The sequence below is a fragment of the Neopelma chrysocephalum genome, unplaced genomic scaffold (assembly GCF_003984885.1).
Source record: "Neopelma chrysocephalum unplaced genomic scaffold, ASM398488v2 Primary Assembly neopelma1_42b, whole genome shotgun sequence".
Classification (NCBI taxonomy): Eukaryota; Metazoa; Chordata; class Aves; order Passeriformes; family Pipridae; genus Neopelma; species Neopelma chrysocephalum.
In genome coordinates, this window is record NW_020897701.1 from 6529652 (window position 1) to 6557113 (window position 27462).

General features: G+C 36.8%; 1 protein-coding gene across 6 annotated transcripts in view; it reads left to right on the plus strand.

The window, feature by feature from the left end:
• TBCK (TBC1 domain containing kinase) overlaps nt 1–27462 on the plus strand; it is a 98290-nt gene that overhangs the window by 4360 nt on the left and 66468 nt on the right. For 5 of the 6 annotated variants that reach the window (XM_027677086.1, XM_027677084.1, XM_027677088.1 and 2 more), the window contains 6 exons: nt 1562–1797; nt 4217–4289; nt 22860–22974; nt 24474–24547; nt 25619–25760; nt 26261–26321. In XM_027677086.1, the coding sequence (XP_027532887.1) occupies nt 1605–1797; nt 4217–4289; nt 22860–22974; nt 24474–24547; nt 25619–25760; nt 26261–26321 (658 nt within the window). In that variant the 5' untranslated portion in view covers nt 1562–1604. The remainder of the gene's footprint in view (nt 1–1561; nt 1798–4216; nt 4290–22859; nt 22975–24473; nt 24548–25618; nt 25761–26260; nt 26322–27462) is intronic. The other variant, XM_027677089.1, reaches the window with a different exon arrangement.

Below are 27462 nucleotides of genomic sequence, written 5' to 3' on the forward strand. Positions count from 1 at the left end.
TTCCTCAGGAGAGAATCCCTTTTCCTGAAAGCAGCAGGTTAATTTTGGCTTAAAGAAGAACAAAAAAGTAGTGAATAGCTTCATTAGTGCTCTGCATAATATTCTTTTTCTTGGGTTTTGTTTCGTGAAGCACCTAAAATGTTAAAAAATTATCACATCTGATTTGAAAGAATTATGTTGCATTTATACTTTAAGATTTTAGTATTATTTCTTTTATGGGATTCAAATCTTGAGTGTTCTTCTTCCTCGTTTCCCAGAGAACTTGCATATTTGCCTCTGCTCTTCAGAGCTTATAATTACTGTTCTGTGGCTGATAAGAGAGTTACTTTCCATGTCAGTGGACTATTTTTGTTGATGGTATACACAGATGCCTCCAGACTCTGTGCTGTGATGTTGAAGTGAGATGGATAGTGCTCTCCTGCGCAGGTTTGTTAATGAAGTGGGAGTTTTTTCATTCTATGGCCTCTTGTACGACAATACATGAAAGTGCCATCTGCTTCACCATCACAGCTTCCACACCAGGGCTCATTTAAGAGGGTATAAGCTTGGTGTTTTTATCTCTGTTTGTATATGTATCCTTGTACACAAGTACAAATGTGCTGTGGGAGTTGATGTGTTTCAATTGTAGTCCTAATGATAGGTTGTACTGTCTCGAGTCACCTGCCGGACAATCCAGAAATGAGCTGAGCAGAGACTTGATGTGGTTTTTGGAACTTGTTGCCTCAGATGAAATTTGTAGTTTGATAGTAAGAAGAGGTCAGGCAGTTTTACCTGAGGCCTGTCTGACTGTGGAAGTGCCTGTTAGTTGTGCATGGGTTAGATTTTCATGTTCTTGAATGGTGTAATGGTTGGTTGTGGAAAAATGCAGAGAAAATGTTCAGCTCACACTGAATAGAAATGCCTAGTTCAGAGGAGAGAGCTTGTTCCTGCTGGAGAGAAAAGTGGTCATGAAATTAAGTGCTCCTGGACCTAATTTCAGAATAATTTATTTTGCTTGACTGTCTCACAGAAACATTTAACATAGATTACTTCCTTAATTTATTATTGACCCAGTGTGTGAGCTAGCAGTTTACCCATGGATAGGGAAAGGAATGGTGGTAGGAAAGAGGACTGTTACATCATACCTTTAAATATTAGGATTCCTGTAGTATATAGATGCTGGATCATCACTAAAGCTGTGATAATCTGGACTTGTGGCCTGCTGATACAAGGTGGTATTCTAGAAGAGTGTTGTCTGTTTGGTGCCTTTACTGTTTTTTGAATAAATAACCTACTGTATTGAAGTAATTATCTGAAGATTGCTTGTATTAAAGCATTTATCTGCTCCTAAAAATAGTTGTATTTGATTCTTAAATCTGTGTTTAAAACTATGGTTATATTTTCATCTTTAAATGTGGTGTTTATGATGCAGCAGCACTGTATTATTATTATTGTGGTTATTGTGCAAAAATGTCCCTTTCTCCTATAACAGAGAAAAAAACATTTTAATTGCATTAATTAGTAAACGACTAGGAACCCGTATACTTTGCAGATAAATTTTTACTTTGTATTCTCTGTTTAGGGAACACAAATTGCTCTGAAGAGTGTAAGATTGTGTGAAAAAGATGTTTCCTTTAAAAGACTCTGTGATGGGTGCCTCCACCTTCTTTGCCTCAGCTCTACCACATGATGTTTGTGGAAGTAATGGTCTTCCTCTAACACCTAACTCCATAAAAATTTTGGGGAGATTTCAAATCCTTAAAACAATCACTCATCCCAGGCTTTGCCAGTACATTGACATTACCAGAGGTAAACATGGTGAGTATCTGTTTAATAAGCAAATTTTATGTACGGTTACCGAGTTATATTTTTGTGACAATACATTTTAAGGTGACTGAGCAGAATACTGCCTTCATAGCACCACAGAGTGGCAGGGTTTCAGTCTTAAAATTACTGTACACCTTTGCTGTGACTGGCAGCATTGGTGCTTCTGTTTCTTCTCTGTAGAGTCAAGGCAGAGGATTGTTGTTTGTCCTGTTTTATTGTGTGTTACACTAACTGATAATAGGTAAGTACTTTCTTCTTTTTATACCTCTCTAAAATTCTTATACTCAATTGCTGTTCCATGTCTTTGTGTGGGACATGGATATACGTGTATTTTTGATGCTGCACTCCTACACCCATGCTGTAATCTTATGAACATTTTCATGGGATGGTTGGGTTTTTTGTACTTGATTTTTGTCTGTTCTTGTTGTCTTGGTCATCTTGTGTTTTGGCTGCAAGCTTCCAGTATTCTTTTTTTTCTGTCTCTTTAAGATTTCTCCCACTAATGGTTACTTTATTTTGGTACAGCTATTTTTTGTCAGTAACTGTTATCACACTTATTGTTAGCTCAAATAAAGCTTCAGTTGTTTCTTTCTGCTCTAGATGATCTTATTCTGTTGCAAGCTCAGCAGGACTACAGCACTTAATTTCCACAAAAAGGCTGCAACACCTGTGAAAATTTAAGTGATTACCACCTTTAACTTTTAAATCAACAATGTTCCCATATAAAAGCACAGTGTATGTATTTGATTAGCTACAGGGTCTCATAAAGTAGAACAAGTAATTTTTGTCCCCTTTAGAATGCAGTATGATAGAATGTTTAACATTTTTAGAAGATTAGGATATTGCCAGCTCCAAACACTGAAATATTCTGTGGGGCAGGGAGTTCTTTATGCATTTTTCTTTGCTCTCAAACACGTGAATTTTTCATTTATGCAGTCAAGAGATCTATAAAGTTTAATCACTTTCATTTGCTTTTGCTAGTACCTCTTGAAAGAGAAATTGGGATTTTCTTACAGTACTGTTTAGGGTGAAAGGTTAGGAAGCATTAACTAACATAACATTTAATAAATCAAAAACAACTAGAAAACCGTGACCTTTTTGACAATGAAGAGTAAAATGAAGATTTTGTGTGTATAAATATGAAGGAAAAAATACTCTCTGATAATTGAAGAAATTTGATGGATAGCAAATAAAATGTCTAATCTTGAAATCAGGAGACTGTTCCTAATGTTTAGAATAGCAGCTAATAGATTTCAAATAATATGGCAAATTTGGTGGCAAATTTTATCAAACTTTCAATTTGGCAGTTCTCTGCATAATGATTTAATGTTTGTGGGAGTTTTTTTTTGCAAATGTCAATTTCTATTCTTACAGGGGAACATGAGAGCAGACTAGGAAAACAGTGCAAAAAAAAAAATTAGATGTATGCATCCCCCTCAGAAGACCCTCAAAGGGGAAATATAAAAAGAAAAAACCACATTCAAATGGATTTTTTTTTGTAAAATTGAACGACTTTTAAATCTTTCCTAGCATTGTAGGAGGTAGTCTCAGAATTTTTTCCTCCAAAGAAAGCATAAATGGTCCTTTGATTTTAAAAAGGAAGAAACAGTTGAGTTACAAGCATTCCCGCTTTAATGTGATGACAGGTGTTCCTCAGTTTTCTATTTTCATCTGACTCTAACAGTCATCTTACAGAAATGTGTCTGAGATAGTTTAGTTGATTTGATTTTGAATCTGTACATTGATTACTGGCTCGTCTGTGAGTAGCGGAAGCAGCAAAGCCTAGCTGCTTTAGGAGTCTTCTCACACCCCCATTTGTCTTTTCCTGCTGTATGATTATTGTCTTCATTGCAACAATAGCTTTGGGTTTTCCTCTGTATTCAGAGCCAGACCATCAGTCTTCAGAACATGTGGGACCCCTGCAAGGGCTATAGATATTTGTTGGGCAAGAGGTGCTGGAGCTTGTTGGTTCATCAGGACTGAAACTCCTGTGCTCAGCCTGAGTCTCTTTTCTCAAAGCTGGTGTTACTTTGAGTCTCTTTTGTCAACCCAGCTACATATTTCTGCAAGTTTATAGATGCTTATTTTGAGACCTGTATTCTTCAGTCAAATCTGACTGACACTGGCTGAGGACTTCAACATTTGTTAGGAGATTGCTGGACGGATGGATTGACAGTGCTTCACATGAGGAAATTAGAAAGATAATCTGCTGTATCTCATAAACAAAAAATGGTGGTGTTATCCAGAAATTGTACTTCTTTAACATTTAATTATGTGTAATTTTCCATAAAGTGTATGTCAAAATTCTTTAACATCTGCCAAATAGGTATAGTGTGAAGTCTATACACCCAGGATCTCGTCTGGATTCCAGTCCTGCTATACATCTTTTTTTTTTCTTTTCTCCTATTAGAGAGACTGGTTGTGGCAGCTGAACACTGTGAAAAGAGTCTGGAAGATTTGCTACGTGAAAGAAAGCCTGTCAGGTAAGGTGTCAAGCTAATTCAAATCCACTCATCATCATTTCACATATCATCTGTGGGAAAGCCCTGGACAAATTTTTTAACTTTTACTGGTTTATATAAATTTTGCTCTGTTAAAGTTTAACCTAAAGACATTGTTTATCAGATAAAATATGTGCCTAAAGAGGGAGTACTCATTTCCATGCAATTCTAAAAGCTGGAAGAGTTACAGGGAACTTGCTTACAAATTAAATACTTTGTAATTCATAAAATCCTGTCTGTCGTGTGATAGTAGCTTTGGGTTTTCTTTTTAAAAATAAAACCGGGCCTATGACAGGATAAGGAACTTTCTAAGAATTAATTTGAAGATTAATTCTGCCAGATCATGAAATACAACTTTCACTAGAATGGATAGAATTTGGTGTGTGTTTTTTATATGCAGAAATCCATTAATTTATCAGCTAGAAAGTGAACAAGATGTCAGATATATATGCCAGGGTGCTAATAAGTGATTTGAATTTGGGTTTATGTAGTCACTTCAGCAACACTTTGGTCAAAACCAAGTCCAAAGGCTGGATGTCAGGACTATTTGCTTAAATACTAGGATATATGGAGTAGTTGAGCTGTATCTTTAACGAAACAAACAAAAATCCCAAAATCCCTGTCAGGCTTGTTGCACAAAGTGTTAACTGTCATTTTGAAATCTATCGCTTCTATCGCTACTACCTTTGAAGTAAAGAAGTGGTATATATGTAACACAGAAAATGTGAAGAGTGGAAGGAGAATAACATTATTTTCTTTCGGGAAAGCTAGACATTGTGTGCTAACTGGTTATTTGAGAACACAGAAAATATATAAATATAAAACACATTTAGAAAAATCCAGAGTCTCCTCATTCTACCTTTTGAAGTTTATAGCTTAAGTTAGATTTCATCTCTCTTCATATTTATGCAAATGTAGAGATGATAATTAATCAGTAAAATAATTGACAATTTTTTCCCGGTTAACATGAGGCATTTCAGGTGGGCTGTGTTTGATGAGGTACTATGCTTCTGTGACTTCCTGTGACTCATCCCAAATTAGGTTTGTATAAAGGGAGTAATACTGGATCTGTAGCTTTTTGAGTCTTGCAGCCCCTAAATAGGGTGCTAACAATGTCTGGCAGAGACCCATCTAAATGAAAAATGCCCTGTGTTTGCGTTAGCAGTTTGTAAGCTTAAGCTTGTATAGCAGTGTGTGTTGCAGAGGACTATAACTTGAGGAATGTTAAGGAACTATGGTTTCCATTTTTTCTTAAGATAGAGAGGTAGTTAGGTGTAAAGGGTTTTTAATGTATGACATGTGTGTATATATATATATCTTATAGTTCTTCACACAGTTTTGCATCAGGTTCCTATTGTGCAAAGTTCCAGAAATAATTAAAGCATCAGAAACTTTTTTCGTTCCTTTTTCATTCAGTTCTCACACTATTGTTTGAACATGCGTGTTGGTGTTAGATGAGGAGCAGCCCAGACTGCCTGCTGTCTCATGACTGTTTTTGAAAAAGCATGCATGTAGCTCTTTCAATTTGGTTCAAATTCCTTGATAGAGTATACTTAAGTAGGTTCTCTGACAAAACTTCCTCAAATAACAGTGGTCTGTATGTACCTCCATTATGCCCCTCTATACTTCCATGTGTTTTGTGGCATCCAGAAAGGTTTTTGAGATTTTTTTTTTGATAGTTTGGTAAGGTATGTGACTTTGGGTTTTGGCATGCTGAAAGTAGTTAGTTTGTGACAGTTAGCTCTTTGAGCTGTGGCTCTGTTGAGAGTAGTTGCACAAAGCTTGGCTTTATTTCTTCCCTTTTGTCATGAGGAAGTTTTTACTTAAGTAAGTTATTCTATTATCTGATCTTTCTTCTAATGAGCCAATTGGGATTTCTTCTGGAAGTTATAACACTTGAGGTATGGGGCTAAAATATAGCCTGTATGTATATCCATAGCTTTAAGAGACATTAGTGACTCATCTGCTGAAAATTGCAGCTTTTGCAGTAGTAGCTAAAAAGATAAATTATGTTCACTTCAAATGAAGTTTCTTGCAAGACTGATGTTTTCCTTTTACTTCTTTTTTTTTTTTAATGAAAACAGAATTTTTTGATTCTTGTATGAGACCCAGAAATTTCCAGAAATAACTTGGATGGACCATTTCCCAGTTATTGGTTATGTGATCTGTCTATATCAATTACCTTTGGAGGGAAGTCTTTAGGGTTTTTTATGTGTTCTGATTGTATTGGTCACTGGTAGCATAGCTGGTTACACATCTGGAGTTGATGCGTATGCTATTGCAATTAATTTTATAAACTGTTTATGGAATGTGAGAAACTGCTTTTCTGGTTTCTAGATTAATTTTCCTTACACTTGCCAGTAACCTAAGTCCTTTGCACCTGTACCACAAGCTGATGTAAAATCAGCAGGAAATCTTCTATTATGTTAGTGCTGAAATTCAAGACATTACATTATGGACTGTCTGTGTTTCTATACATATTGGAAAACAGGCCATTCAGCAGTTAATCTTTGCTGAAGTCATGCATCAAGTAGGCATACATTCCCTAATATATGAATTATACTTTAAAAAAAAAAGTAGGGAAGTTCTTTCTTCAGTTAACCTCAGACTTTCCCCAGGTCTTCTAATTCTAATGAATCAGTTGCACATAGGAGCCAAATACTGGAAATTAGACCTCTAGCTGTTTACTTTACCTGCTCTGTCACAGTGCAGAAAGTCATTTTACTGAGGTTATCACCAAAAATTTTCTAGGAACTAGACTTGTGTTATATTCAGGAATTCATTCATTCATTACTTAACAATAATGTGTCAGCAGTCCCCAGGCATTGCAGAGATGGTTTGTCATTGTCCTCAAAGTTAACATGCTTAACTTCACTTTCAAAGATTAGTGCACGTAAGTGTTTAGTAATTTACAGCCATATTATTTTCTGGTTTGAGTTTTACATATTTGGGATCCTGGATTAAGCCTCTGCTGCTGTTAGAACTCTTATCAGATAAATTTCAAGAACTCTCAAAGGGATGAAATGAATGTCAGCTCTTGCAATTCTTACCATACATAACCAGATACAGGAAAGGAATTTAATACAGCTCTTCTTTCTGTGTTTCAGGGGATAGCCATGTGGACATTGTAACTACAATTAATGCTTCTGAAAGTGACATTAATCCCAATTTGCTTTACTGTGCTTCCATAGGGCATCACAATAACAGCAGGAGAGCTCTTTTGGAGTTGTGTGCCACAGGAAACTCAGGCTGCAAACATGGATAAGTGTTTTAGGGTAGGATAAAAATTTTAGGCATTGATAACCCATTTTTCACCAGACTACTGTCCATTGTTCTCTGTGTGAGAGGTTGTAGTCTGGGTCGTTGTTTCCTGTTTGTTCAATCTCAGTTTAGTGTCCTGTTTGTTGTTGCACTCGGTCAGAGAAAGTATGCACTTAATTTTAGTTTATAACAGTCGTGTTAGTGCAAAATCAGCTCTCTGAAGTATGTTCAGGAGTGAGTTAAATATTTAAAGAGCCACGAATTTATGTATATAGTCACACAAAAATAGTAAATACTTGATTTAAGATAGTAATAGCTTACTGCTGTTCAGAGATTTGAAAATGAGCCTCAGTCTGGCTGGCTTCCTCTGTGTCTTCTTGCACAAGCAAGGATTTTTGTCTTGTGAATTAATTGAAAATAAGTCACAAAAAATTATGGTGGGTAGACATTTTGTACTTTAACAGTCTCTCTAAGGGTAGTGGTAGTCAAAATTTTATTAGCTCTTCAAAGTTGCTAGTTATTGGAGCATTGTTGATACCAAAGACCAGAATGTAGGATGTACATTTATCTTTAAGGTTCTCCATCTTTTAAACATGTTTCTAACTACTCCTTTGAGATACTTTTTCCAGACAGTGTTAAAGGAGTTATTTTCTCTGCTCCTGTGCTGTTATAATAGAAGTTGTGAGCATTTCCTTTTCTGTCATGTTTGAAGTGTATTTCTTCTTTGAAGAAGTTGGTCTGCACTTGTATTCATAATAATAAAAATGCCAGCAAAAACTGACATTCAGCAGACTTTTGGCACCTATAGTAGAGTTTCTGGATTGGTCTTTAATTTGTGGCTTGGACAGTCTAAATCTATTCCTTTCTTCAATAAAATATAGTTGTCATATGTTTTGAAAGTCATGGTATTGAAAAATTACTAGTGAACCATCAGAGATACAAGGTATAGTTTGTTATACATGGAACATTTGATGGGAAGCAGACTGTGTCTGCAGCTGTTTACTGGTTTGGAGAAAACATGATCTGACTGATTCGGATGAGTACATTTTATTTGCTATATTAAACAGTTGTCTGTTCATTGATTGGACTAGATTTCTTTATTCCATCGTTGCTGTTAGTGTCCTTTTGGCAAACTTGAAGTGAAACTGAAGAAATTAGATGAGGGGGGAAAGCAATTTCTGAGTAGCCAGGCGTTCTTCAAAAATATTGTAAAACAGGTGCAAGTCATCAAAAGGCTGAAGGTTTTACGTGATTTGCCTTGAAGAGCTGCATATGAGCAGAGTTTCATAGGCTGAGTATATTCTGCTTTGAATCGTCTGTTGGAATTTCACATGAGAAGTCCATATGTCACAATGAGGCTGCATTTGGCAAGGATAAATTATGTAATAGTAAGATGAAGTAGCATTAATAAACAAACTTAAAATTATTTTTTTTCCTAAGCATGTGTGAGATTCTATAGTTAGGGCATTTAGTGTCTGTAGACTTTTCCTTTAGTTTCTTGATAATGCTTTAGTTCCAAATCTATGATGAGACATTGTACATTAGTCCAGACTTGTTTATATGTTGTCCAGTTATGCTTTTCTTCATATAGAAGTATAGTTTTATTTTTGTAAGTAATTTTTAGTCTGACTGCAAATCTTTCTGTAGCGTCCCTTTTAGCATAGCTTGTCTCCTGGGACTGCCTTTCCTCTCACAACAAGAAAACAATTGGCAGTTTTCTTGAGGTATTCAAGGTGGACATTGTTACTCTTGATGTTTGAGTGACCTTTCTGGGTATGGAATCAGATTCTTTGCTTGTATAGTTGGCTGCAATGTTTGATAGCAGCACAAAGACTTTTCAGTACCTATGTCCATGTCTTCGTTACATGTGAAGTGTAACAGTGAGTGCATCCTTGTTTCTTATCTTTCTCTATTCCAGGAAAAAGCAAAAAGAGAAGAATCCTACTTTTTGAGATTGATAGTCTCTGCTTCTTGCTATTAAAATGTAGATACAATAGCTGTATACAATATAAAGTCTGGAGATGTGGAAGAGGTGTGTGATTAGATTTCAACCTTTTGCTCAACTTTGCTTCCTCTGTAGTTGCTTGTAGATACTTCATACAGATGTCCATGCTAAAAGCAGTATTAAAGATCTTGAGCTGAAGATGAGTTATGCTGAGTTAATTGAATACAAAAGTAGTGGAAAGTTTGGAGTCTACAGTTTTTGGTCAAAGAGGATGTTGGGTTTCTCTCAAACAGACCAAACACCATCCTCAAGAGGAGAGTGGCTTCATCCTGAAGAGATACTTGTGCAAGGAACTGTGTAAGGAACATGTTAAAATTCCATTCTACATGAATGAGCAAATTACTACTAATGAGCTAATGGCTGAAAACCCAAATGTCAAATTTGTGTTGTGCAAATCTTAATGGAGTTAAGGCACATTATTTATCCTAATGTTGATTTATGATAGTTGTGTTTAGAATAAAAATTGCCTGTAGACTGTGAGAACAAGATATGGTTAGTATATGCTTATTCTAACTCAATACAGTATTTGACACTTTATCCTGATTTTAGGAAGCAAAAAAAAGGAAGAGCTAACACTCATTAGACTTGCTATACAGTGCATTGTTCTACAATGGGATTTTTTTTTTAAGTGCAAGTCTTGCCTTTGGAACAACTGAACAATGTCTTCAGGAGAACATTTGTCACTGATTAGGGACAACTGGTTTATTTAGATTGATTGATTACATTGTAAGCATTGATATGCTTACAAACATCTCTGTCGTGGTTTGAGATTTTCTTCTCTGCATGTGGATGTTCTCTCCTTGGGTTTATAACTAGATAGATACCAGGGAATTGGAGATTGCTGTGATAGAAGTGTTTAGAAGGCTGGAAGTTCAGGCTAGTTTTAAGGTTTAAAATGTTGATTTCATTCATTAGGAGCACACATTTTGCTAAAGGTTAGCTCATGCCTGTAATTAATTATCACTGTGTTCACAAAACACAAAGTTTATAACACTTACTGCAAATTAGCTATGAGTATACAATACCGTGGAGCTGATGCTGTACAGTCAACAGTGGCATCTATGGGCCATGGTGGTTCTTAGCCCCTTGAAGCTTCAAGGTGGAAAGGCTTGAGAGCTCTTTGAGTGAAGCGTGGACTGGTCTTTCTTCTACTGTTATCTATGCTTGATGCTTCTATGTGACCACTCACCAGCCCTTGCAAAGTGTGCTCTCTTGTATTCCCAGCATTGCTTGTTTTTTGTTTTGCCAGTCATACTTCCTATGTATTTGGGAGTATGTCCTGCATATTTACAGTGCATTGTGTTTCTCATGCCCTTTCCTCAGGCAACTTTTGTTGTGTGGATTTCTCCTACATGCAACTATAGTCATCTCTATTTCCCCCTTTGGTGGTGACATTTCTCGTATCACATTTAATGTTAATTGTATACTGATGGATAAATTTCTACTTTATAGTCAGGCATCCGCTTTGGCTACACGTAAGTTTATGGTTACCTCTCCAGATAGGTGTTTCCTCCCTGTTGTGATGATGTGTACTAGTTTATAGATCAAAGTGATGCACTCCCTAATGGCTTTTAGAATGTTAGTTGTTAGCTAACACCACCATTGCTTATTGGCCTAGTCGCAAAGTCTCTTTGATCACTTGCATTTGCAGACTGTTCTTCTCTCAGAACTTTCCATTCTGTTTCACTTTTAAGTAGTGTCTGTACCATTGATACAGGAATACAGATTTTTTGAGCTAAACACTAAAATGTATCTAAGTATGCTTTTAACCTTATATAATTAGATTTTTTTTAATTATGTAATAACCAGGTTGTTTGTTAAAATAATACTGTTGCAAAGTCTACTGATCTACAGAAAATTCCTGGCTTTAGATAAGATCTGTGCAGTGTTGCAAGGTTTGTTCATAGCTTAAAAAATTCTGTTGCAAATTTTTGAAATGGGGGGAAGGGGTTTAATTAGGAATGTGGCTTGTTACTAATGCCTTATCTTCCTATAGAAGTGCTTCAAACATATACTGCAAGGTGGCCCACTGTTTTTTCATGTGTATATGGCTGTGCATTGCAAAAATGTTTTCCTTCTGGCCTTGGTGTGTAGAAGAAAGCTGCACTAAGTTAACTGTAGCGTAGTTAGGCAGTTTTGTTAATATTCTCCCAGCCCACTTCCTTTTTTTTCCTGGCAAAGACCATGCTAGAAAACTCTGTGCAACTCTTTCTTAATGGGAAGGGGCAGAAAAGCAGTGATGAAATTAATAAACAGTATCCTGTTAAGAAACCTTTGAAAAACAGTAATTTGGAGTGGCTAATGCAAAGACTACTGACTTGCTGACTTGACAGAATTGCTGCTGAACAAGCATATGGCAATGTCTGTTTTAAGGGTAGTATTTAAAGCTTTGAGTAACTTTTGGATGTTTATTGGGTGCATTAATGACACAGGATGGACAGTTTTGGTTAATTACTGTAATTTTTGATAACTCTGTCGGTTCCATTGGAAATTAATACCTGGACATAGAACACAGTTTCTCAGTGTGAATTCATTAAAGATATCATCTGATTATAAACAAGGAGATTGGAAATCATATTTTTAAATTCTCTCTAGTGAATGATAGTGATGACTATAAAAGATTATTTTATTATGTTCTTCCCTTTGAAAGAGCACTTTTGACGTGCTCAAGGTCAACGTAGTGTTTTATAAGTGACATTAGGTCAACACTTAGACTTAAAAATTGTACTTTAAAAAAAAATCTTACATTACACTAAGCAATTGATAATACATATTATAACATAAGCTTTTTTAAAGTGTAATTTTTTCCTTCATTCATTTATATATTTTTGACGGAAAAATATGGAAGAATGGTGTTCTGTAAGCTTGGTCTAATTGAAGTCGTAATTTTATGTTACTTAAAGACTCAAAAATCTGTAGTGGAAGAGGAGAATAATGGGCCAAATTATGTTCTGTTAGGTAAGTGCTGGGTAGATATCTCCAGCTCAGAATAGAATTTTTATGTAGAGAGTGCATTGACTGATACCTGGATTTGATAGTCTTAACATGCCAACTTCAGCCATTGGAAATGGTGTCTTCAGAGTGTGCAAACATACAGACAAAGCAGAGCTTCCCCTTTTGATAGTTTGTTGAAGCAATGTTGCAAGGATTTTTTCCAGTAAAATAACTGTGCTTGTGCTGGTTTAAAAGTTAACCAGCAAGGCAAAATGAACTCAATTCAAAAGAGAGATTTATAAGTCAGAATAACAATTTATTAAAATAATGCAATAAGTACAATTATACAGACAGACAATTGGTTTTAATCCACAAAACCCAAATGTACAAACCCAGCACCCTGGGGTATGAACAAAAGTGGTGTACCTTGGCCCACCCCCCGAGTCCAAAGCAAAGGGAGAGGGAATAAACCTGCTGGTGGGAGAGCTGCTGCAGTCTGGTCAGAAGTGGTGATTGCAGTCCAGTCGAGGGTGGTGGTCTCAGCCTGGTTGGGAGCAGCGGTGGTCTGCTGTCTTCCTCTGGGTCCCACGAGAGAGAGCCCCAAGGCTCTGAAACTCCCAGTTATATACTCTCCAGTTCAGGTGGGAGTGCTCAGTCCCTCCCTCAGAGTAGGGAATTCCATAAAAGGGCATGTGGATGCTCAGTCCCTCTTATCAGAGCGGGGAATTCCATATAAGGATATCAGAGCGGGGAATTCCATAAAAGGGTACAGGAACATCTTCCCACCTTGCAGGCCTCTACTGACAGCAGTTTTTGGGAAATGGCATGGAGGCTATAGAATACACAGTTTTGGGTTACACCCATCCAGGGATGAATTGGTCCCAGCCGTTCTAACCAGGACAGTGCTCTCAGATAGGAAGGTATTCCAGATCTCCACAGCCTTCCAGCCGTATGGAAGTAGCTAAACGTGTTAACCGAATCTTTACTTTGCTGGTGTAAAAGTAATGCCAAAAGAAGAAGAATAATTCTTGGTCTCCGTCTTTGCTATTTACATTCCTCAGAGGTTTTCTTGAAGGAGAGGGAAATAGATTTCCTCAACTTCAGCTTTCCTACATTACAAAAATCCTGAATCTGTCAGGTTGTGCATCAGCAAAATTTCTCATCCGTGTGGTGCTACAATGAGCTGAGTGAAGAGTAGCTGACTGAGAAATAATGAAAATGTTTTGTGGAGCACCTTGCTTTGTTGCTTGATACACACTTTCACAAGTCTCTATAACCACCTTTTATACTGCCCTATACCCTGAAAGGATGTGCTATCCCTAGTGAATTACAGGGATCACATGGACTTTGAAATGTATGGTATTCTGCCTCTGAACTTTATTTTTCTGCAAAGTCAGTGTTGCCAACTCTTGCCAATGTATTGTAACTATCATTTTCTGTTTTTTAAAATAACAGGTTAGTACAGTTTGTTCACTTAGATGTGATTACTTCAGAATATTTTCTTCATTTCGGAAAGAAAAATCTTATCAATGTAGCTGTAATCATGAGCTTTTGTAATCCTTCGCATGTCTTCCTCGTAGTAGTAGGACTATTCTTTTTGAAGTAAGCCTCATGAATGTGTGGACCTGCTCGCTTCTCTCTATTATTTATTTATTAGTCATTCTGAATCAAGCATCTACCTTTTCTAATGGTTCCCACTGTATGAAGTTGTTTGGTTTATTTTCATAACAAAGGTTATGATGAAAAATCCAAACCTCTGATTTTTTTTTACCCTCAACTCTCCAAACTGAGATGTGATCTTTGCTTAATCTATTACTTTTTTGGTCGTATATTTTCTGTTTAAACATGTAATATTAGATGTTTAAGTCTGACAAGATTGTATGTAAGGATTGTGACAGGGCAGGATTTGGGAAGCAAGCAAGGTTTGCTTGCTACAAAAGTCACTTGCGGAATTGTTATAAACTTAGGTGTCTTTAAAAGCATAGAGTCTGAGCCAGATGCTGATCTATAGTTGCCAGCTGACATTTTGGGATACAAACAGCAATTGTTTTTCAGATACATCTTTAATGTGGAGGAACATAAGGAAATTGGCACTGCTTTGTGTGTGACCATTCATCGCGTCCTTAGGAGTCACTTTTCCTTCAATGATTGAGTGGTTTAAGACTCTAGAAATACTACTACTTGTACCGTTTACTGCATAGTAAATGTTTCATGTCAAGGGCTCTATGCTTTAGAGATACCCTATGCCTAGAAGTTTAGATGCTGGTGCGTTCACATACAAAGGAATGATAGTCCTTGCCTAGAACATGGAATTTGATGTCTGGTTTGGAACTGACTTAACAAAACACCGCCAAGCAGCTGAAGATCTGATTTAGTGCCTTTTATGGTAAAAGAAGAGTATCCTAGCTGCAGTTAATTCCCTTATCTCCTTTTTATATGTTATCTGATTGTTTTCCTGGGTCTGTCAGACTGAGATAGACTTTGTATGCGTTTGTTCAGATTGGGTCCAAAAGAGAACAAAATCAAGATTTTTTGGAGATCTGACTTCAATTGATCTTAATTCTACTCCTACATTTTATAAGTTGACTCCTTTTGGAGAAGGAGAGAAGAATGTGAGATGTGTTATTTGCTTCAATGAAATGTTGGCGATGTGAAGTGTGGAAAAACATGTATATAATGCTATGGAAGTTAGGTTCTTTATTGTATATTTTGAGGTCATTGTCTTGTTTTTTCTTTCATTAGGTCTTGTTCTCCTGTTGTCACGTGTGCCTCTATTTCTATTGTGTTACTTATATAGAATGTATAGTCGGTGAGAAGAATGCAGAGTCTCTGATCTGATTTTAAATGAGGGCTACTTTGCCTAATCTTTAGTGATTGAAATTTTGTTGATTTCATTGCACTTTTTGGTCCAATAAAGTATTCCTATTATCTTTTACATATGAGCCAGCTGAGCCTAAAATGCAAAAAAAGACTTTTTTTTTAGAAGTTAATCAGGGGCAAGATTGAAAAGTGGGAATATGGATGTGTCTTTCCTGTTCTGTGCATGAAACCAGATGGCACTAGAGGTTTCATTAAAATGGTGCTTTATAAGGTGTGCTTGCTTTTCAAAAGGACTTTGTTCATTTGCTCCCCCATCTTTTTGCATGAATGCTGGATGTCCTAAAGGAATTCAAGGTGCAATGTATGAATTCTTTTGTTTTATGAGGAGCAGATACACTTAAATCATTCAGAGTGATAATGATCTGAAAAGTCACCTGTCTTTGTGTTCAATCTGCTCCATATATGAAGTTGTTCTTTATCTGTGCCTTTATGCATTGTTTTATGGACTTTTTTATCGTACATTACAAGTTGAGACCTTCATAAAAACATAACATCATCTGTGTTGCTTTTAAAGTCATGCTTGCAGCTTAGAATTTTAAAAAAGGAATGAAAGGACTTTGAGTTTCCTCAGATGAGCAATATGAACTTGTTGAAGATATCCTGTGTGAAATAACTCTGTGCATGAGTTAGAGACTTCCTGAGGACTCTGTCTATAAAATTCATTTTTTTTTTGATTTGTTCTCTGCTTGTTGCATTCCCTTCCAGTTCCTTTCATCCTGATAATGTGAATGCATTTCCAAATAAATTGGCAGTGTTTACAATCTCAGTCCCTAGTGCCATTTTTTAATCAAACACATAATAAAGCGCTAAATAAACCATTCCCACCTGCATCAAACTCTTTATATTCTATATAGGGTATTTTGTAATTTATTTACCCAGGAAGACCCAATTTATCTGCACATCTGGTTTTCAACCCAGTTCTGCTTTTTATCCAGTTTTCCAGCTGGTTGATTGAGGCATAAGGAGGTCAGATGGCTTTCTTGAGGTCAGGGTAGTGATTGTCTCAGCTGGGATTGTACCCAAACTTTATCCATTGCTGTAACCACTTGGCCACACCACTCCTAACCAGTCTATCCACATTGTTGGCGGTAATGGAACTAACTGCAAATGTCATTTGCTTTGTTTTATAGTTTTGCTTGTATTGAAATATTGTCACTTTTATTAGTTCAGAAACATTACATCTGTTAACAACCTGGTTCCCTTCTACTTTGAACAGACAATTTTTCGTGATGAATCTCCTTCCTGAATTCCAAATGGGTGTTTGTTTCATGAGTTCTGGGGTAGTGATTGATGATGTTGCTGGTTTGTGTAGCTCTGGTGTGCTTCCTCAGGGCAGACCCTGTCTGACACTCCTCTTTGGAAGAGGAACCCATGTTTTTGCTCCTGTGTATCAATGCCATAAGCTTCATAAGACTCCTGGTTGCTGAGATTCAATTCAATTGTTTATAGCAATATTACAATGTTAGAACAAGATGCACAGAGTTGATAAAGGACTTATTTGAGCATGCACTTCTCTGTATGTACCCATGGATTGTGAGTCTGAGGAAAGAGGAACTCAGAAATGTGGTGTCATCAGCATAATCTTATCCCATGTAGTCTTGCTCTGTCTTCCTGAGAGAGGTCAAAATAGTTGTGGTTCCAGTTTTTATTATCAATTTCATCTTTCCTTGAGAGGCCACTGCATTGAAGAAGCATGACTTAGTACTAATCCACATACGCATCTCTAGTACATACAAAAATTACAGGACACTGTACAGTTCAGTAGATAATGAGTCTGGCTTTCTGATACCAGTCCTGTGTTGTTTTTGAATTCCAGTGGGGCCTCTGTTCACTTCACTAGATGAAACACTGTTATTGAAAATAGTCCATTAAGTGCTGATTGCGCTGTCAGTACTTTCCAGGCAGAGCTTTCTTCCTTCTACGAGATGGATTAGGCACTCCATGTTGACTGATACAACATGATAGCATAAAAGGAAATGAAATTTACAACTGCCCCTAACCACTTAAAAATACCACAGATGTATTTGTAACAGCCAGAAATATTTCTCCTTTCCCCATGATTTTGCTTCTGCCTCGACTTTGCTTCCAAGCCCCAGTGATTTTTGCTCCTGTTCTGTTGTCCAGGTACATCAATGTGTTCTGATTTCACTGGTGCTTGTAACACCACGATCGTGGGTTTGATCTCTGTATGGGCCATTCACTTAAGAGTTGGACTTGATGATCCTTGTGGATTCCTTCCAACTCAGAATGTGATTCTGATTTCAAGCTACATCTGCCTTGGTCACAGTCATCAAGAGGATAGATGGCGTAGTCTAGGAGAAGGTAGGACTGGAGACAGTAAGCAAGCAGAAAGATCTTTTGAGATACCCAGTTACTCTCATATTAAACTCTTTTATTGCAGCACTGAGAAAGGATGGAGAAGATGTATTTCCAGTTAATGCTGTGAATGCACTTCTCTTTAGACAATGAATAGAGTGAATTTGTGTGCCAGTTGGCATTGATTTTCTTTTAAACTGGAGGAAAAGAAACTTGTGTGAACTTGTAACTTCCACGATACTGATATGAATGCTGCAAATTTATCTCTTCTTTCCATTGTTTCTTTTCTCACATTGGAATTTTTTTAATCAAACAGTTTAATAGGCCAAGCCTCCTGACCCAACCCATCTCCAATTTCCATCTGTATGATCTACAGTCCTCTTGTTCTTAAGTATTCAAGATGTCATGCATCAAGTAGTTTTCCCTTCAGCATTCTGTGGTGTATGTAGGGACTACTCTGCTGCTGGCTGTCAAATGCATTTTTCCAAAATTGCTTTTCCTGCTCTGGAGTTAAGCAATGATAAAATAGCAAGGAGATTTTACCAACTGAATACTTGATGGCTGTGGATTTCCACTGCAACTAGTAGGTGATATTATCAGACATAATGCTTAGGAGGCAAACTTTTTTCATCCAGAAGCGAGTTTGAATTAAAGAGTTTGGAAGCCAGAAAATATCAAGGAACGTTTCATATATGCTTTCTTCTGTATTCCCTGTCTCCTAGATGTCCACCTACTTTTTTTTTTTTTAAAAAGGATAGTGGTCTCATATAATTTTTTGTCTGAGCTAGTATGACCATTTCTAGAATTTGGAAGTTTTTTTATTTGTGAATGTTTCCAACCTTTTTTGTTTGATGTGGTGTTTATATTGACCTATGGTATGGGCAATTCTCTCTCTTATTTCTGAGGTACTGCTCAGTCACTACTGGGTGAATATGATCACTCTTAGCTCTCCAATCCCCTGATTAATTTCAGGGCTTATTGTCTTCACTTGATTCCTGATAAATCCCTCTTTCCTAATTTCTCTGTTTGTTAGTATCTGATCCTTTTGAGAAAGGTAAGACTCTTGGTATGCCAACTTCTTCTAGTACTTTTCCCTTCTAGTACTCCTCCCTTTCACTCTGGCCCAGAAGCTGTTCTCAGTCAGATGAAAGAATGTACTGGGTGCACTGAGAAGAATCTTTCCTTCCCCCCTCATCCTGCCCTGTCTGAATCCAAGAAGTGACAACAGTGTTGTAAGCAATCAGATTATTTCATATGTGGGTTTGCAGAACCACAAGAGATTGAAACTCTGCTAAAACATCTGTTTCCTGACAGGTTAAGTTTATTATTCCTGAAGTAAACTTCCAGAAAATGACTTTGTGTCCTTAACAGTAAGAATTCAACAGACTGGATATCAGGCTAATTGCTAAGTGGAAAAGTTGATGGTTTTTGTGAAGGCACAGTACAGCCACCTGTGTACTATTACATTGTGGAAATTAGTCATTTGTCTGGTATCACTTTTGGTATGACAAATTCTGGAGGTAATAAAACAATCCTCATTTTTGTGGGTTTTTAAGTTGACTTCCCTTCTCTCTCCACCCACGAATGCCATGCATATGCCACTCTTAACCATGCTGGGTTTTGTACTGTTGGCTGAACTTGCTCATATCAACTTGTAGAGATTTTTTTCCCCCCCCTCATAGTTACAGGACGAATTTCTGAGGGAGGAATTCAGTTATCCTTTGTGCTTCCTTTTCTATGGTTTTATACATTCAAGTTATAGCCCCAAACCTGGTATTGGTTTTAATCCTTATATTGTTTTAAGTCTTGATTTCTAGTACGAAGGATCACAAAATGGCCCCTCTTCATGGCAATGTTTCTTCTTCTCCAAACCAGGAAAAAAGCAGGCAATGATTAAATCCAAGCAGTTTAATTTAATATCAGTGTACAGTCTTTTCATTTGAAGATAACCCCTTTTCAAAAGCCTAGCCGAGTAGGCTACAGCTGAGTAGATTTTTTGGTATCCAGACTGAGGAGTAAGATGAAGCTGGTTCCTTGAACATTTGCTGGTAGTTGTAGCAAGATCATGCCTTGTCTTGTCTGTGAAGTGTTCCTTTTGCAGAGAAGCTGCTGTTTCTTCTCTTGCTCCTCTTGGTGGAGAAGAAAATAACCTTAAACCAAGTTTGTTATGAGAGCTAGGAAACTGCAGTGCATCTCACAGTTACATGCTTTTACTTACTGCCTCCTGCTATATTGCTTTGAGCAGTAGAATGATTTCCTTCACCATAATATAAAGTCACAACCGTGATCATCAGCTGCTGAGATGAAGAGGATATTTCATGTCACACAACTGTTGTCACGGCTCCCATTAGGTCAGTGGTGTCGCATGGTTGGTGTCAAATCTGCCACGCTTGCATGTGGCTGCCTCTTCTCCTGTGTTGTTTCTAGTGCTTTGGCTGTAGGTTTTCCCCCTACCTCCTATTAAAGGAGGGTAGTGAAACCTCTGCAGTTCCAGAGGCCCAAAGAGCTAAACCACTGCCCTAGATCTATCATAGTTCAACGCTAGCTAGTCAATTGAAAAACAGGCTTCCAGATAATCGGGGAAAAAGTTTCTGAATCTGCTCAAATCTCACCACCAGTATTGGATTTTATGCGTCCTCCTCTTTTAGGACTGTGTTTTCTTTTTCTGTTTACATTTTGGGGTTTTTTAAACGTCAATTCAAGCTGAAACCTGAAAGCAGCTTCATGAGTGCACCTTCTCCACTTGCAGAACGCCGTTGCAAGGCTTGTGGTGTTGACAGTGGCTGTACCTGAGACTCACTGAAGAAAGGAGAGAGCCTTGGTACTCACCTGCAGCAAGGCTGGGAACATTTGCTGAACTTGGCCTTGGGGAGTTTAAAGGAGAGAGATCTCTTGTTCTTGTTAACAACAAGTTGTTAGGCCCTTTGCAATTAAGTGAAAATCTCATGTGTAATAACCACGCAGTGTGTTTTCCTCAGTAAATAAGAACTACATATGTGCAGCACTATGAAGAGCTTGTTATACAGAGTTCCTTGTCTCCTGGGGAGGTGGTGTGCGTGCTGGAGGACGAGGGTTAGGTACTTGGCTGAATACTTCTGCCCAGCAGGGTGGCATCAAGAGTTTAAGAGCACTGAGAATTATATGCAGTGAAAAATAATAATAATTTATGTGTTCCTGATCGCTGTAATGGCGTTGAAGGGTTTATCTTAAAGAGCAAAGAATCCCAAAGCAGTATTTTCACGTATTTGTCCGTGTTCTGGTTTTGTATGAATTGCAGAGGATGAAGAATAAATGGGTGGCTGAGGCCCCCTGGCGCCAGCAGAACACACTGCACTCCTCAGGCAAACGGCCCCAAATTGCACTTTGTATTTACTTTTATTTTTTTAATGCGTTATATTTACTTTTATTTTTTAACACAAAGAAACACTTTCTAGGCTAAAATATCTCATGCTGTAATAATTTTTATATGCAATTGTTTCCTTACTGGAAACATGTATACTCTTTTCATTTATTTTTCATGTCTTGTTTTGCAAAGCTGTGCAGAAAATGAGAGAGGGGACTCTATTTGCAACAGTTATCATTAATATTTGCAATACAAGCAAAAAAAATGTACAAGGAAACTGAAAACTTGTAAGGTACTTTTTTTTTTACCACAGTTATATCTCTGCCCAAGAATGACTGGGAGAAAAAACTGCACAGATAATGGTGTCTGATGCTGTGGGATAGTATTTAACTTGAGGGTGGGAGGAATGGGGAAAAAGAAGTGCTAGTGAAGAAGGAGCAAGATGGTTGTGGGGTGTTGTTTTGTTTTTGTGGTTATTAGCCATGAGGTTTTGGTCAAATCACTAAGACCTCGAGAATCATTTTCAAATGCTATGATCTAAGATACAGTAGTGTGGACAGATGTTAGAATAGATTCCCTTTGTGCTTAAAATATAGCTTGAAAGTGTATATTCACAACGAGTGTAAATTAGTACAGAGCTCTTCTAGGAAAAAGATTATCATCTAGAGAATAGCTCCATGTAGGGTAACTTAGTTGTGTCTCTTTTCAATATTTCTGTGTTGCACTAGTCTCAGAATTTCTTGGAAGTGTGGCTTTTGTCAAAATCTATGTATTTTCTCTTGGAACAAAGTTTTGTCATTCCATCAGGTATGAATAGCAGCTAATGAAGGTGTATAAAGAAATTAATTTGGGTGTTTAGTCAGCTAGTTGGTTTGTCACTCTGAGTAGTCTGCAATACTCCTCCTAATCTTGCTGTTGCACAAATTTTTAATAAGCAAGAGAAGGTGATGACATCCTCCAGAATGCTATTATATGTTACTCCTTAACAATGAAATAAAAAAAATGGAATGTAAAGCTAGGACTTTATAAGTGGATATGCTTTGCTTTTTGGACATTTTATAAACCAGTGCCTTCAGAGAAAAAGTTGCCAAACAGACCTGAAATGTCTGAGGGGGAGTGGGCAGAATGAGGAGAATGAAAAATTAAATGGAATCTCTCTGGATGACATGAGATCTGGGGCTTTTGTTCTTATTTTGGGTACATTTGGGAAGCCTGTTACTCATGGTCTCTGTACAAATTTCTAATCACTTGTTCACAGAAACTCCTCTTTAAGGCTGTCAGTTCTTACAGTAGATAATAACTTTTGTTAAAATACACAGTTATGTCAAAATGTTCTGGGTGATAAACCTCATTGTTTCTTTCCAAAGATGATGAGGTTGATAATTCCAATGTTGTAAAACAATATGTGCTGAAAATGAGGTTTTCTTATCTTTCTTTTGTTTCTTATTTCACATTTTGAGATGACTGAAGGCTGTAGGTATGATCTAGGCAGGTCTCTATTTTCTAAATAAGTTCCAGTTAACATCTGAGTTTCAAAACCTCATTAGGTTGAATTATAGTTTCTATCACAGAGTATTTTCTACTTTGGCATCATTTTCTGCTGTTCTTAAGGACCAGTTCAGGATGAATCAAAACCCTAGATTTTGGGGAGTTGTGTATAGCACTGAACATATCCTACTATATTCAATAGTGATTCCTTAAACTGTTCTGGAATTGTAAATGTCTCACTTGTGTTTGGAATAGTTGTGGAAAATATATTTTCACAGATGAAACGTTCACTTTAACATGTTGTTGGTTTTGTGCCTTTTTTCAGTTCTTCAAGGGTCTTATGCATAGCATATGAGGTTTTGCAAGGTTTGCAATATATGAATAAACATGGAATGGTCCACCGTGCACTCTCACCTTGCAACATTCTTTTGGATCGAAAGGTACAGCTACAGGAATAAATCGATGGCTTTGTTTGCTAATAATGAGTACATTCTATGTTGTATATGGAGACTGGGCAGTCACATATCTACTGATGGGGGGAACAAAACCTCGGTATCTGAAAAGGTGTTTGTTTTGTTTATTTGTTTTTAAACTACAATTTTCCTCTATTTCTGAAATTTCAAATGTATTTCAGAACTTACTTTTCTATTTTCACATTTTCCTTTATCCCAAACCACATTTTTTTTCTCCCATTTTGTCTGAAAGTGGTAACTTAAGTCTACTTGTCATCACTGTAATTAGTTACAAGACCTTCCTGGCTGTTTGAGTAGAAAAATACTTCCTATGGCTATTTCGATGTTAATAATGTTTCATGGTGATCTGATACCTGACTTTTAAGATGTTAAAATATTTCTTTGTTCATGTTAAATTATTCAAACTTAAATATCTCTCAATTCTGTTAGACTATTGAGTTGTCAGTGTGGAATACCAGTTCTGCTCGTAAGAGTTCAGAGAAATTAATAGCTACTGTTGTACTCAGAACAGCTGCTTCATTTGAACAGACAGCTAAAGAGCTTAACCTTTCTGCACAACCCCTCTCTCCTTCCCCTTCTTGCTCAGTTTAGATAGAATAACTAGATCCTTCCCTTGAAGGCAGAAAGAGAAGAGAGGACAAAGGAAATAAGAAACGTGTATTTTTTTATATGCTTGTAAACAAATGAAAATCATAATAGTGCTCTAACATGCAAAAGTACTCTAGGATTTTAAGATATTCCTAAAATCAATAAAAGAACAAAAGAGGGCCATGAGACCATAAACTTCTAAGCTCTCCCCTGCCCTTTGAGTAGCCTTCTCTGTTGCACCATCTGGAGGCTGGCTGAGTGTAATTCAAAATCCAGCAATAAATAAGACCTCAGTTTAACTTCTATGCCAATTTTTTGTTGTTTTGATGTTTACTTTCTGCCTCCACGAATAAAAGCAAGCACCTGAAAAAGACTTTTTTTTAAATAGGAGTTGATAGAGGTAGGGAGAGCAAGATAGTAATGAATTGATGGAAGGACTGGACAAGCACAAGCAAGATTGGGTAAATGGAAGAGGTGAGGGAATAGTGGTCATGTTTAGGAAGTTCTAGGAGTCAAACAGGATTTTAAACAGTTTACAAACAGGAAAAGTGTTCAGTAGAATATTTAAGCCCTTTTGATTTACTGAAGATATACTGTAACTTAGAAAGGTCTGATGTTCTTGCGTGTTCCAAACAAAGTGATTACTTAATGCTCTTGGGAAGTAAAAAGCCTTAGAAATAAGGACCTTTGTAACTTGCAGTGAACTTTTGCATAATAGATGATGCAGAAATATAAGACAGTGACTTTTTCTAGAAATCTGTCCTCTGACAGCTAATGCAAATTGAAATAATTTTTGATCTTTTTTTCTTTTAACAAAAATGCAGATTCTTGCAATGTCAGATTCTGCTGCTCTTGATAATTTATTTTTTCCTTTTCAGGGACATGTGAAATTGGCTAAATTTGGACTCTACCATATGACAGCTCAAGGTGTTGATGTTGATTTTCCTATAGGGTAAGGATGTAGCTACACAATGAAAATATACCAGAGTTGTATTTTTTCAGGAAATATATTTATGTTTTGAGCAATCATCTTTAAAAATGTGCTGTATGCGCAGGTTATAGTTTGTTATTTTAATGTATATCTGTTGCATACACCCCTTACACAAAAGCTTCTGATAATGTCATTTAAGAGGTGAAATGGATGAAAGACAGATAATGGGTATTATGCAAGCATCTTGCTGTAACTATTTGTTGTCAGTCCCTGCTGCCTGGATTTTTCTTCAAATGCTAGTAGTTCCCTGTGACCTGGATTCCTAATTTCAAATTTAGGTAAATGCACAATCATTATTGCACACCACTGTAGGTTTTTTTGTCTCATTTATCATTTAGTGATTTATTTTCAAGTGATCCCACCATCTGGCCAAAATGGCATGCTTTATTGCAGTGGGTTTTTTGCCACTTTTTGGTTTTTTGAGGTGTCATGTTGTTTGCAATTGAAATACTGAGCTGATTCTTAAAGACGTGGCCAAAAGAAGCAGTGATGTTTCCTTTCAAAACATGATTTCAAATTTTTTTTAAGTATTGTAATGAATTGTTGACAGAAAAAAAAGTGATAGTATTATTTTAAAATTATCTAGAAGGTATCTAGCAGGTGAAATATGCCCTCAACACCTTTTGTTACTTTTTTTGCAAGTTCAGATGTTATTTAGTGGGAACGCTATTGATGGAGAATACTGCCACCACCCCCAAATACGAGTCTAAGATAGACTAACTTAAAACACTAATGCTGAAACTCAATGTGCATTTTCTCTGAGATATGTAGACATACTATTTTGAAATCTGCCATTTCCTCTCACAAAAAGACTGAGCTGGTGATTGAGATTTGACCTTTTATGTAGTAAACACTATATATTTTGCAATTGGAGTGAGACTTTGCTGTAATGTGTAGATTTTGACTGAATAAAATAGAACGGTCTGCTTTGTATTCTAGTTTCTCAAAATGCAAAATTGTCCTGATTATATAATGGAAAGGCACACTTTTTGGACAGACAGGATGTTACTTAATGTTGCTGCATCTTTCTAGGTACCCGTCATATCTGGCACCTGAAGTAATTGCACAGGGAATAGTCAAACCAAGTGATCATACTCAGTGTGAGAAGCCTCTGCCTTCTGGCCCTAAATCAGATCTGTGGTCTCTTGGTATAATATTATTTGAGCTTTGCATGGTATGTAAGAGGATAATTCTCTTGATTTTAACTCTTTGGGAATAGTTTCATTAACTTGATTGCTATTGAATATGGGATTAATGACACTTCACCCATCGCCCAAGCACAAATATCAGAATATGTTAGCGTTCCTGCCTGGACAGTATTGGTGGTTGTTCTAGTAGTAGGATGCATATTGGTGTGTAGGAGGCTTGGTATGAGTGTATGTGTTAACAATGAAGGATGGCTGCCTGTGGAGCCACAAGATCACAACTACCAGGCTGTTGCAATTGTGAGATATTATCAGTGTTATATTTTTTCTTTCTGGTGGCATGAAACTATTTCTGCTATAGTGGGGTAAATAACATTTTCTGTTCTTACAGATACTTTTGATACATCTAAAATTCACATGTAGAAGCTTATCTATTTCACTGTCATTGTATATAGATGGGATATAATATTATCTAAATATTTTCATGTAGTAGTATTCTACTGTTGATTTGACTTTGTTATTTTTTTAGGGGAGAAAATTATTTCAGAGTTTGGAGATAGCAGAAAGATTGAAATTTATACTTATGTTAGGTAAGCAGCACAAAATGAATTTTTCAAATTTCCAAGCAGTTCTACAATTAGAGTTTTACAGACTAATCAGCTTGTGATGCTCAGACCTAAAGCAATTTACCGTTGTCATCTTTCATCTCCAGAATTAAATAGGCATTTGAAGCATGGTTGGTTTTCTAGGGAAAGTACAGAGATGGGTGCCAGGAAAAATAACCTTGGAAAAGCTGTGAGTATGTTAATGTAAGGGCAACCTATTAAAAAAAAACCCCATGCTCAAGAATGGTGGTCATTTTCATCGTTATTTGTTGGTTTATGTTTCAGGAGGTTTCTGAAATAGGTTAGGAATTGTATGATGCTGAAGAAAACTGTCCCTGCACTAGCAGTGCTTGTGTAGTAACTGCCAGGTAGGGAGAAGCAGGACTCAAACAGGAAAACAGAAAAAAAGAAAGAGCTGAGAAGTGTTTTACTGGATCTGGGCTTGTTTCTGGCTTCACCTGCAAACTGTAAAACCTTACTGTAGATGGGGAATTCTTGCTTAATGTAAATAGGTATGGAACTGGGACTGTTTTTGTGTGTTTTAAAACTTGATTTCTGGTGGGGTTTATGTATAAACCGTGGGGAATGGAAGGGCACGAATTTGCAATTTGAAGCTTTAACAGTAAGTTATTATTATCCAGAGCAAATAGTAATATTGTCAAAGTTAATTACTATCAGGAGAAATATCTTTTTCCTTCAGCAGTTAGCGCTTAGGTGCTGAAATTCTGCCTGTTTTGGGGCTTTGTTAACAAAGCTTCCTGAAGCATTTCCGTTCCCTTCAATTTGAATTCAAGTTGTGAGTAACCTTTATCTACTGCAAAATATTCATGTCCTGACTTGGGAATTATTTACTCAATAATATGATGAAAACAAGTTCTAAAATACTGCTAGTGTTATCTGTAAGTAGCAACAAAATGAAAAATTACTTCAAGATTCTATATGCAGGTACCTTTAAGGGATTTTTTTTTTTCATTTATAAGTGAAAAGACTATTTTAATTTATTTGGCAGAGACTGACAATCTGGAGCTACTAAGCCTGCAAGAACATTTTCACTGTTACCTTAGAAGTGCTACTCAACTTTCCTTAGGCTTCAATTTTCTGTCTGCATAGATGATAATAACTTTCC